Genomic DNA, 12,446 nt, shown 5'->3' with positions numbered 1-12,446 from the left:
AAAAAATAAATAAATAAACAACAACAACAACAAAAGGAATAAAAAGTCCACTGTTAAACTAAAGAATATATTAAATAAAAGCCACTGTTGGGTCAGGCACAGTGGCTCACGGCTGTAATTCTAGCAGCATTTTGGGAGATCAAAGTGGGTGGATCACAAGGTCAGGAGTTTGAGAACAGCCTGGCCAATATGGTGAAACCCCATCTGTACTTAAAATATAAAAATTAGCCAGGCGTGATGGTGGGTGTCTGTAGTCCCAGCTACTTGGGAGGCTGAGGCAGGCAGAAGAATCTCTTGAACCCAGGAAGGCAGAGGTTGCAGTGAGCCAAGATCATGCCACTGCACTCCAGCCTGGGTGACAGAGTAAGACTCTGTCTTTTTTTTTTTTTTAAAAAAAAAAAGGCAGCCAGGCACAGTGGCTCACACCTATAATCCCAGCACTTCGGAGTCTGAGGTGGGCAGATTACCTGAGGTCAGGAGTTCGAAATCAGCCTGTCCAATATGATGAAACCTCATCTCTTGTCTCTACTAAAACTACAAAAATTAGCCAGGCATAATGTAATCCCAGCTACTCAGGAAGACTGACACAGCATAATTACTTGAACCCAGGAGGCAGAGGTTGCAGTGAGCTGAGACTGTGCCACTGCACTCCAGCCTGGGCAACAAGAACAAAACTCTGTAACAAAAAAAAGAAAGAAAGAGAGAAAAAGAGAGAGAGAAAGAAAGAAAAGCCACGCCACTGTTAAAATGAGGAAAAAAATTTTCAATATTTTACTGCTAATAATTAATATAGGTTGAATATATCCCTTATCTGAAATAAGGGACCAGAAGCATTTCAGTTTTTGGATTTTGGAATACTTGCATTTATATGGGTTCAGCATCCCTAAATCTGAAAATCCAAAATGCTTCTTGCATTGCCTTTGATTGCCACATTGGTGCTCAAAAAAGTTTCAGATTTCAGATCTTTGGATTATGGATACCCAATATGTAGCTCTTCTGATAAAAATGTTAGGACAGAAAGTATAAGAACTACTGCTAGAAACTGGACCAAAGTGGGCTAAGCTTTCTAGCCAAGTAAAGAAGGAAATATTAAGCATTATCTATGGCATCCTTAAGATTTTTAGAAGTTGTTGGGGGAAAAAATACACCTATTCTCACTATTGAGACTAGACAGCATGCTTACCCATGGGTTCTCACCGAGAGCAGTTAGAGATAATGAAATCATCCTTAATATCCTTACAGTAGATACTATGAGTTTCCCCCAAGGCTTTTTTTACATTCCTTACTGTTAGCCAACTGCATAATCCCAAAGCTTCAGTAAACTAAAGAAACTTACAGGACATGGCATAGGTTATCCATCTCTTTGTTACAGATGTGTAAGAATGGAAAAAACTCTCCATCAATATGCTGCTTTCGGCTGAGCGCTGGGACAGGGTTTGAACAGTTCTGAGTTTGAGGTAATAACAGATAACTTTTGGCTAGTTTTATGAGTAGAGTCATGTGACTTAGTATTTCCTGAACTGGGGGTCTGGACTAATTACCTCTTATCAATGTTGTGTACCTGAATAACATTAATAAAACTAAAAGCTAGCAATTACTGTCTACTTCATGTTAGTGACTGCTTTAAAAACATCAACATAGGCCAGGCGTGGTGGCTCACGCCTGTAATCCCAACACTTTGGGAGGCCGAGGCAGTCGGATCATGAGGTCAGGAGTATGAGAACAGGCTGGCCAATATGGTGAAACCCCATCTCTACTAAAAATACAAAAATCAGCTAGGTGTGGTGGTGTGTGCCTGTAATTCCAGCTACTCAGGAGGCTGAGGCAGGAAAATGGCTTGAACCCACAAGACGGAGGTTGCAGTGAGCCAAGACTGCACCACTGCACTCCAGTCTGGGCGACAGAGCGAGACTCTGTCTCAAAAAAAAAAAAAAAAAAAATTAGCTATTTTAATCTTCACTATGACCCTAGGAAGGTAGGTAACTGTTGTTCCCATTTTACAGATGACACAACCAAAATACAAAGCCATTCTGTAAATGGCCCAAGATCGCAATGCCAGAGCTGTCAGTGGCAGAGCTGGGATTCCAAGCAGGCAGGTCTTGCCTAGAGCCAGTATTCTTTATCACACTTCAGATGTCTCTCATTCCACATTTAGGAGGAGGTGAAATTAAGGGAGTAGCTGCCAAAAGGACAGATTTTCCTCAAAAAAGTCATTCTGGGTCACTTTTTCAAATGTCTCAAAGTTTTATGATACTGAGCATGGCCAAAGTGAACTTCAGCCTAAAAGATTTAAAATTAGGTTAAACCTCGGCCCTTAGAAAACAAAACCACCCCTTAGCAGAGCACTTCACTTCCTAGAATGTCCTTCAAGGTAAACTGAGATGCAGAATGTTAACTGCTTACTACCTGAATGTAACTTTTTTAAGAAAACTGATAGCCAAGCGCAGTGGCTAATGCCTGTAATTCCAGCACTTTGGGAGGCTGAGGTAGGGGGGATCACCTGAAGTCCATAGTTCTAGACCAGCCTGGCCAACATGGTGAAACCTCGTCTCTACTAAATATACAAAAAAAATTAGCTGGACGTGGTTGCCTGTAATTACCCTGTGATTAGCCCACGCCTGTAATCCCAGCCACTCAGGAGGGTAAGGCAGGAGAATCACTTGAACACAGGAGGCAGAGGTTGCAGTGACCCGAGATCATGCCACTGAACTCCAGCCTGGGCGACACAGTGAGACTCCGTCTCAAAAATAAAATAAAATAAAATAAAATAAAAATAAAACTCACACATACATTAAGTAATTCAGTATAAAAGTGTAAAAATTGCCAGGCAATACTCCCAGCTACTTGGGAGGCTGAGGTGTGAGGATCGCTTGAGCTCAGGAGTTCTGGGCTGTAGTGCACTATGCCGATCGGGTGTCCACACTAAATTCGGCATCAATATGGTGACCTCCTGGGAGCAGGGCACCACCAGGTTGCCTAAGGAGGGGTGAACCGGCCCAGGTTGGAAACAGAGCAGGTCAAAACTCCCATGTTGATCAGTAGTGGGATCGTGCCTGAGAACAGCCACTGCACTCCAGCCTGGGCAACATATCGAGATCCCACCTCAAAAAAAAAAAAAAAGTAAAAATCATCTGAAATCCAGTCACTCAGAGACAACAGTTACTTCATGGGAGACCATTCAGAAAGAGATCTATGTATATAATAAAGAGGAAAAAGACAGCAATTTAACCTAAATGGCCTCTCTCTAGCTTAATCTCATTTGTGTATGGAAAGGTTTTATTTACAGGGGCCAAGTGCAGTAGCTCATGTCTATCTATAATCCCAGCACTTTGGGAGGCAGGCTGATCACTTGAGCCCAGGAGTTCAAGACCAGCCTGGCAACACAGTGAGACCTGCTGGCTCTATTAAAAAAACAACAACAACAAAAAAAAAAAAAACCTTAAATTAGGCAGGTGTGGCAGGGCATACCTGTAGTTCCACCTATTAAAGAGGCTGAGATAGGGGGATTCCTTGAGCCCAGGAGCTGGAGGTTGCAATGAATCAAGATCATGCCACTGCATCCCAGGCTGGGTGACAGAACCAAGCCCCTGTTTCAAAAATGAAAATAAGACCATAAGTGGTGGCTCATGTCTGTAATCCCAGCACTTTGGGAGTCCAAGGTGGGTGGATCACCTGAGGTAAGGAGTTTGAAACTAGCCTGGCCAACATGTTGAAACCCTGTCTCTACTAAAAATACAAAAATTAGCTGGGCATGGCGGCTGACGCCTGTAAACCCAGCTACTCAGAAGGCTGAGGCAGGAGAATCACTTGAACCCGGGAGGCAGAGGTTGCAGTTAGCCAAGATCGTGCCATTGCACTCTAGCCTAGGCAACAAAAGTGAAACTCTGTCTCAGGAATGAATGAATAAATAAATAAATAAATAAATAAAATTAGGACTAAACCAGATTGGATCTGATTCCTAACTTGTGAATTTGGGCAAATTACTCAATCTAAGCCTCAGACCTTTTGCAGTAAAATGGGAATAACAGCATCTGCCTTTACAGGACTTGTGTGAGATTAAAAGAGAAGGGAAGCTGGGCGTGGTGGCTCACCCCTATAATCCCAGCACTTTGGGAGGCCAAGGCAGGTGGATTACTTGAGGTCAGGAGTTCGAAACCAGCCTGTCCAACACGGTGAAACCCCGTCTTTAATAATAAAAATAAAAAGAGAAGGGAAGTCCAATACTTAGTGCAAGGGCATGCTTAGTATTCAATATGTTATGTTATTACTTATTAAAAGAGGATCCATTTAAACATTTCTCTGTGCAAGTGTAGGCATTATTTTGCATTGATACAGATCAACATTAACACCATCACAGTACTCCACTGAACAGGTGCCATAATCTACTTCTGTAAACCCCACTAATTGGTTTTGTTTTTTGGCTAGGATGGCAATTTCATCAACTGGAAGATGCATGCCAATTTTATGTTTTTTGTTTTTTAAGACATTGTTTCTCTCTTGTTGCCCAGGCTGGAGTGCAATGGCGCCATCTCAGCTTACTGCATATCTCTATCTCCCGAGTTCATGCAATTCTCCTGCCTTAGCCTTCCAAGTAGCTGAGATTACAGGCATGTGCCACCATGCCCAGCTAATTTTTTTATATTTAGTAGAGCTGGGGTTTCACCATGTATTGGGATGGGTACACCGCAGCAAGATTTAAGATCAAAGTCCATCTCTATCACTCACTAGATGTGTGAACCTGAGCAAGTCTCTTAAGCTCTGAGCCCGTTTCTGCACCTATAAAATGGGGTTAAGAATGCCAATCTTGGCCAGGAGTAGCGGATCACACCTCTAATCCCTGCACTTTGGGAGGCCAAGGCAGATGGATCACTTGACGTCAGGAGTTCAAGACCAGCCTGGCCAAAATGGTGAAACATACCTCTACCAAAAATACAAAAAATTAGCCAAGCATGGTGGCAGGTGCCTGTAATCCCAGTTACTCGGGAGGCTGAGACAGGAGAATCACTTGAACCCAGGAGGCGGAGGTTTGCAGTGAGCCGAGATTGTGCCATTGCACTCCAGCCTGGGCGACAAAGCAAGACTGCATCTCAAAAAAAAAAAAAAAAAATTAGTAGCTGTAGCTGTTCAACCATATGGTTTAGAGGTGAAACCTCAAAGATCCTGAAGGAATACTACATTTCCTTACTTATTTCTTTCTCCTAACAGGGGAAAGAGAGATCTTCAGCCAGTGTCCCAAAAAGAGTTTTATATAGGAACTGAAAGTTCATTCTCAGCACCTATTTGGAAATAGTCCATTTAGCTGACAAAATGAATATAATAAAAAACAAGCAGATTATTTGCTTTAAAAGAACTCAAACAACAAACTGCCCTTCTCCTTATTTTTTTTTGAGATGGGAGTCTGCCTCTGTTGCCCAGGCTGGAATGCAGTGGCGCAATCTCAGCTCACTGCAACCTCCACCTCCTGGGTTCAAGCAATTCTCCTGCCTCAGCCTCCCGAGTAGCTGGGATTACAGGTGTGCACCACCAATCCTGGCTGTTTTTTGTATTTTTAGCAGAGACAGCGTTTCACCATGTTGGCTAGGCTGGTCTCGAACTCCTGACCTCAAATGAGCCACATGCCTCAGCCTCCCAAGGTGTTGTGATTACCGGCATAAGCCACCACGCCTGGCCACAAACTGCCCTCCTTCTTAAGGAGTAAATGCAATATTCTGGTTTAGTCAACAAGACCGATTAAGAATTCTTACCAAAAGGCAAAGGCTGGGTGCAATGGCTCACACCTGTAATCTCAGCACTTTGGATAGAAAAAAATAAATGCTTCTACAGAGTATACTGATACTAGGACTTTAAAATAGTGAGGGGGAAAATAAAGAAAAACACTCCTACTTTTTTTTCTTTTTTAATTTGCAAATAGGGTCTTGCTTTGCTGCCCAGGTTAGGCTTCAACTCCGGGGCTCAAGCAATCTTCTTGTCTCAGCTTCATGAGCAGGTGGGGTCTTAAGGCTTGCACTAGCTTACCTGGCTTTTTATTTTTTAGGTTAGGTAATTTGAACCCCTAAAATGGGACTTGTGCACTGAAACTCAGGACTTACAACTTGTGAAAACTCTAACCAACCATACTAGAGTCTGGCTCTCCACTGATCTTCTCCCATTGAGGATTATAATCAAAGGACATTCTTTTCTTAGGAGACTTACTGACAAGCAGATATCCCATGATTCTTTCTTTCAGTATCTTTCAAGCCACTCCCCTCCATTTCTAGTACAGAAGTGTGACACATAACCTGATTACTTGCAACCATACAGGCTTGGGACCCCAGGCTTGGCCCCTTGCAATTCATTACACACACACACAACACTCTTCATCACTTAAAAACCTTCCAAGGCTCATGAGGTCAGGAGTTTGAGACCAGCCTGACCAACATGGTAAAACCTCATCTCTACTAAAAATATAAAAACTAGCCAGGCGTGGTGGCACGTGCTTGTAATCCCAGCTACTCTGGAGGCTGAGGCAGAAGAATCGCTTGAACCTGGGAGGCAGAGGTTGCAGTGAGCTGAGATCGCACCACTGCATTCCAGCCTGGGCGACAGAGCGAGACTCCGTCTCAAAAAACAAAAAACAAAACAAAACAAAAAAACTTCCAAGGCTTCTTAAGGACCAGATTAAACTCTTACTGGGCTTTTCTCACCTTGCTCCAACTCTACCTCATTTTACACTATGTCAGTCTAGATTCTTATTCCAGCCTTCCTATCTCAAACACAACAAGCACAACTTCCATCTCCCTTGAAATGTCCTCCTTCTCTTAACCTACACGTCCTGTTCTCCTTACAAGGTTCAGTTCAGGTCACAACTCTGCACACCCCTGAGTGATGTCAGCTCTTGCCAGTCTCATCCTTCCTGAATGACTCTAGCAGTTACAGTGTGCAACACGACTCTAGTATTCCATTAAAAACTATTAAGAATCACTACTACAAATCACTACTAAGAATGATAGTTGTGTGATCTTGGATATATATTTAATCTCTATGGGCCACCATTACCTCATCTGTAAAATAATAAGTCTAACTTAAGAAATTAAAAAAAATCTTCTCCTGTTCTAAAAAAATTTGTATATACCACTGTGTACTCCTCTTTCACATATTAATCTCAATTCTTTTTTTTTTTTTTTTGAGACAGAGTCTCGCACTATCACCCAGGCTGTAGTACAGTGGCACCATCTCAGCTCACTGCAATCTCCGCCCCCTGGGTTCAAGCAACTCTCCTGCCTCAGCCTCCTGAGTAGCTGGGACTACAGGCGTGCACCACCACGCCCAGCTAATTTTTTTGTATTTTTAGTAGAGATGGGATTTTATCATGTTGGCCAGGATGATCTCAATCTTCTGACCTCCTGATCCGCCCACCTCGGCCTCCCAAAGTGCTGGGATTACAGACGTGAGCCACCGTGCCCGGCCTTAATCTCAATTCTCTTACTTGATTTTGGAGTTTCTGGAGGGAGAAAGTACATCTTATATTTTTCTCCCAACTCTCAAAGCAACTTATCCCAGGACCAGATGCTCAGTTTGAGTGTGACAATGAAATAGGCCAGGCAGTGCTGAGACAGAGGATGCTTTGAAGATCTGAATGTCAACTCAAGACCTGTTTTTAAAGTAGTTTAAGAAACTGGCGGCTGGGCATGGTGGCTCACGCCTGTAATCCCAACACTTTGGGAGGCTGAGGCGGGCGGATTATGAGGTCAAGAGATCGAGACCATCCTGGCCAACATAGTGCAACCCTGTCTTTACTAAAAATACAAAAATTAGCTGGGCGTGGTGGCACATGCCTGTAGTCCCAGCTACTCAGGAGGCTGAGGCAGGAGAATTGCTTGAACCAGGGAGGCGGAGGTTGCAGTGAGCTGAGATCGTGCCACTGCACTCCAGCCTGGTGCCTGGCAACGCAGCGAGACTGTCTCAAAAAAAAAAAAAAGTGGGCCGGGCGCGGTGGCTCACGCCTATAATCCCAGCACTTCGGGAGGCCGAGGCGGGTGGATCACGAGGTCAAGAGATCGAGACCATCCTGGTCAACAAGGTAAAACCCCGTCTCTACTAAAAAATACAAAAATTAGCTGGGCATGGTGGCGCACGCCTGTAGTCCCAGCTACTCGGGAGGCTGAGGCAGGAAAATTGCTTGAACCCAGGAGGCGGAGGTTGCGGTGAGCCAAGATCGTGCCATTGCACTCCAGCCTGGGTAACAAGAGCGAAACTCCGTCTCAAAAAAAAAAAAAAAAAAAAGGAAACTGGTAAAGGTAGTTCATGCCAGAGAGAGTAGAATACACCTAGATGATCCAGGGCTGGCTCTTCACTAGAGCTGAAGAAAGCAAGTAGCTGGCTCTAGAATGGAATGAGTACAGATCTGAGAGCTCAAAATGGTCTCTTAATTCCTATGCAGCACAATTTGAAGTACATATACATAAGCCCCTAAATGGCAGCTGCAACTCCTAGGTAAGCTCATCCAGTTTTATGTGCTCTAGTGTAGACTATTTAGGGGTCTTGTCAGTGGAGAACTTCTGGGACTATTTCAAGCCTGCCCTACAATGGTGGGGGGAATTCTGATTTATTCCAACCACACTAGGCCTGAAACCTGCAGTGGAAGAGCAAGTCCTTCTATTTTACATCCCAGTGTCCTCTCCCTCCCCCAACCAAGAAGAACACAAGCTTTTATGAGAGAGAAACAAAGCCAGATATATTGAAGCATTCAACTCCATTTTAGACTTCCAGTAAAATGCTTTATTTTTTCCTCTTTTCTCAGGACAGTAACAGGTCAATGTGTATACAGAAAGTAGGGAAGGGGTCTGCTGGAGGAGAGGAGTCACCATTTTTAACTAAAAGTTAATCAGAAACTCCAAAACAGGAGATGCAATCCTTCTGAACTATAGTCATAAGGTGAAGGTTAAGCCCCTATTTCATTAACTTGAAATGAAACTTACTAAATAACCATATGCACATCTCCTTTATCAAGAGAGTACATATATATGCCTATTTCAATCAAATTGTCAATGCTATTCCAGCAACTTTTAAAACTTGTGTTGGCTTACAACTAATATCCTCAAAACTTAACAAATTAAAGCTATTCAAATGAAGTCAGTTTACTCCCTGAAAAATCAAATGAGGAAAACCCTGTTTTTTTAACTAACAGCTTTTAAGAAAGCATGTCCCTCCTCTTCACCCAGCCATTTCACACAGTTATGAGACAAAGGGCAACTACTGTATCGTCACTCTTTTTTTTCTTTTGGAGTAAAGCCACAACATTACTAACAAACAGCTAATGGCCACAGTTCAAAAGCAATAATGGCATTATGACTTCATATCTCAGTTATCTACCAAATTGAAAAGAACCACATATATGTATTTTTCTCTCTCCTCAAAGAAAGTCTGAAAGTAAATGTGAGTATTTTGATTCACTTTCTCCTCCATAATAAAAATTTCTGAAGGAATGTTAAACAATATCTTCTTCCCTAATAATAGCATGGGAGAGAAGGTGTTTACACTTGTGCCAGAGTTTACTAATTTAAGTTACAAGAACTTATAAAATGTTCATGGTCTAGGTCTAGGACAAATTTCAAAGACAGAAATTAGGGAAAATTCTTCTTTAAAAATTCTTAGAGACTGCATGTGCATGCCCCTAGTTTTAATTTGTTGCTTCAGTGCTTAATGTGCAATGGGACAGATTTTGAGAAAAATAGGAACTGCCCGCCTTCTAGGTTCAAGTTTCTAAGGTAAACTTATGAAAAAGCTGGCTCTAGAATGTATCAAAAACAAAAAACAAAATACTGGCCCAAAAGGGTTTTTGTACAGGCTATAAATGTGGGCATTTGAGTAGCCCATCTTCTACCATCACAAGTGGATTATCTGCGGGAACTAGTAATCACCTACAGAAACATCAAATTACCTCTCCCATACACCACTGAAACCGAGCAATTTTGTAGTCTAAGTTAACTTTGCCCTGATTTCTAGCTGTCCAAGAAAATAGAAACCTATCACTGGTTCCATCTGCTTTCTGACAATTTAGTGTTGACTTTGAGAATACCTGGGAAAAGTGTGCTGTCACAAACCCAGCTTTGAAATGAATACACGGACACAAAGTTTTATTCTCTTTAAAGGGCTCTGCAGCATCATCTTCTATGAGACTCAGCCTACATTTGTAACGTTAAGAAATTACTGGGCAGTTAACTTCAGAGTAGAACTCTACGACACCTTGGGCAACGAGGGCAAAATAGTGACTATCAATAGGTCCACATAACTTAAAAGTAAAAAAACCTCAAGTCCTTTTAAAAGAACCATATTTCTACATCTCCACTTTCTTTCCCCTTATAAAATGCTAAGAATTTCATTCAGGAGTGGTAAACAAATGAGTGGCAAATTCCAACAATAAGTCTAAGGCTCAGAAGGAAAAATGTCAAAACTTAAGACACAGGGAACACTCAAACATTAAACTCCAGCCTTTCCTCTTTTAAAGTTAAGATACTCCAAAAACACTCATCCTTGTTAAAATAAATTACACATCCAAAAGGGCAAACTGCTCCAGTCAATTGGGTAAACAACATAATTAACATGTGCTGGGGGAGAGTGAATCCTCACATAAATAGTGGAGCTCAAAATAAGCTGTGCACTGTATAGAAGCTGATTTTTAAACTGTCAGCAGGTTTCTTTTCTTGCAATTAAAGTTTAATACGGGGTAATTGCTCCTCAAGTTTCTCTTAAGAAAGTCAAAATCTGACTTGTACAATAGCAGGTTGCACCTTATTACTGAGAACTCCATTTGTTTTTTCACAAAGGATAAAAATACACTGAGGTTCTTTAATGAGTTTTGGTATGTACTTCTAACAATCTCTCTAAACTGGGAAAATTAATTTCTAACCTACCAAAATCATATTCCAGAATGCAAAATCTTTTGGCTATGTAAAATAAGACTAACTGAATGCTTTTACATAAATACTTTAAGTCTAGGTCTTTTTAAAAAATGCTAATTTTTAGATAAAACTCAACAGGGCAGATCAATCTACTCATATACTTCCTTTTTACAATCACATTAAACTTTGACTTTACTTGAAATACTACCAGTATCAATAGACAAACAAATACTTGAAGTATTCACACAAAGGCAGTTAAAGACCACACATCACATCAACTCACTTAAGTCATATTTAGTATCCTACTCAGCATATATCTCAAGCTCTCCATATCACATATGATGGTAAATGTTAAAAGTGTACAATGAAAAACACAGCTTCTTTGTGTGTAATCAGGGCGAAAGAAGGTGGATGAGCACAAGGAGAGCAATCTCAGCATTGTGCTCGGCATCAGCACTTACCTTGAGGATGTCCCCCCTTTTGAAGCTCAGCTCGTCGTCTGCAGTAGCTTTGAAGTCATATTTGGCGATGGCTTCCATTCTGAGTGCTGCTCAGTGCTCAGCAGCCTGAAACAGGGGGAAGGGAGTCTTCCCTGCTGAAGCAACCCAGCACTCTGGGCTTAGCCTTGCCTCTCTTCTGGGACTCACTCCGGCACTCTGGGACACACAATGCCACCCTGAAGCAGAAGGGGGACGATTAAGAGAAGTGGCCAGGATTGAAGGCAACCCCGCCCTGCCAATCGGCCTGCGGTCCCAGCCCCCACGCCCCCTGGCTCAGCCTGGCTCAGCCCTCCTCCCTCCCTTCCAGGCAACAGCCCCCTCCACTTCTTCCTCTTTTCAGCCTCAGCCCCCAGGCGACTGACAGGCCTGCTGGCCAATGGCGCAGCTGCCTGAGCTATTCCTGAACACACTTCCTCTTCCTTCCCGCTGGGGGTGCGCTGCGTGCAGGAACCGGCTGGAGTCCCGTTCAGTCTCCGCCTTTCCTCCTTCACTCTTCACAGGCTCTTCTCCAGCACCAAATACGGTCCACTGAAAGGAAGGCCTCACCCTGGAAATGGCACCTGTCTCTCCTCAGTTAAACAGGCCTGTCTCCCTCCCTTCCCCTTGCCATCGTTTCTGGTCTTCTGAGAATGCTGGCTCCCCTACTCCACAGTCAAAAGCAAGTAAAGCAAGACTCTGGTCTCAGCTGCTGCACTCTTCTCGAAACTAAACCATGGTCTGCTCCCAGGAGAGCAGAAGAAAGTAAACGTAGGAACTGCTTTTTCAATCCATTTACTGCTACGAGCACCAGCAGCTCTCCCCCAGCACCTCCCCGCTGTGACAGGCAAGTTCAGGTAAGGAGAGAAAGACCACAGCTCCGAGCAGTGTGCCGGTGCAAATGGTAGGAACAACGCTCTTGCATATGGCTCCCTTTCTTTCCCCTGGAGATCCCCAAGACTCTGGGGTCCCCACCAGGCCTTGAAACAAATGACCAAGGCTCAGCACTCCAGAAATAGCTCTGTATTATTTCTAACTAGCCTAAGGAGCAGAGCTGAAGTCCTAATCTACACTTGAAAGGAATCTGTTT

At 43.0% G+C, this 12,446-nt stretch overlaps 1 protein-coding gene across 1 annotated transcript in view; it reads right to left on the bottom strand.

The window, feature by feature from the left end:
• Window positions 1–12,446, bottom strand: part of GRB2 (growth factor receptor bound protein 2) — an 85,769-nt gene that overhangs the window by 61,226 nt on the left and 12,097 nt on the right. The window contains exon 2 of the mRNA XM_012453724.2: window positions 11,342–11,556. Within this exon, the coding sequence (XP_012309147.1) occupies window positions 11,342–11,419 (78 nt within the window). The 5' untranslated portion in view covers window positions 11,420–11,556. The remainder of the gene's footprint in view (window positions 1–11,341; window positions 11,557–12,446) is intronic.

The sequence above is a fragment of the Aotus nancymaae genome, unplaced genomic scaffold (genome assembly GCF_030222135.1).
Source record: "Aotus nancymaae isolate 86718 unplaced genomic scaffold, 86718_ANA_hifiasm-v0.15.2.pri h1tg000089l, whole genome shotgun sequence".
In the NCBI taxonomy this organism is placed as follows: domain Eukaryota; kingdom Metazoa; phylum Chordata; class Mammalia; order Primates; family Aotidae; genus Aotus; species Aotus nancymaae.
The sequence above is the reverse complement of the archived record's forward strand: the minus strand, read 5'-3'. Positions and strand labels throughout refer to the sequence as shown.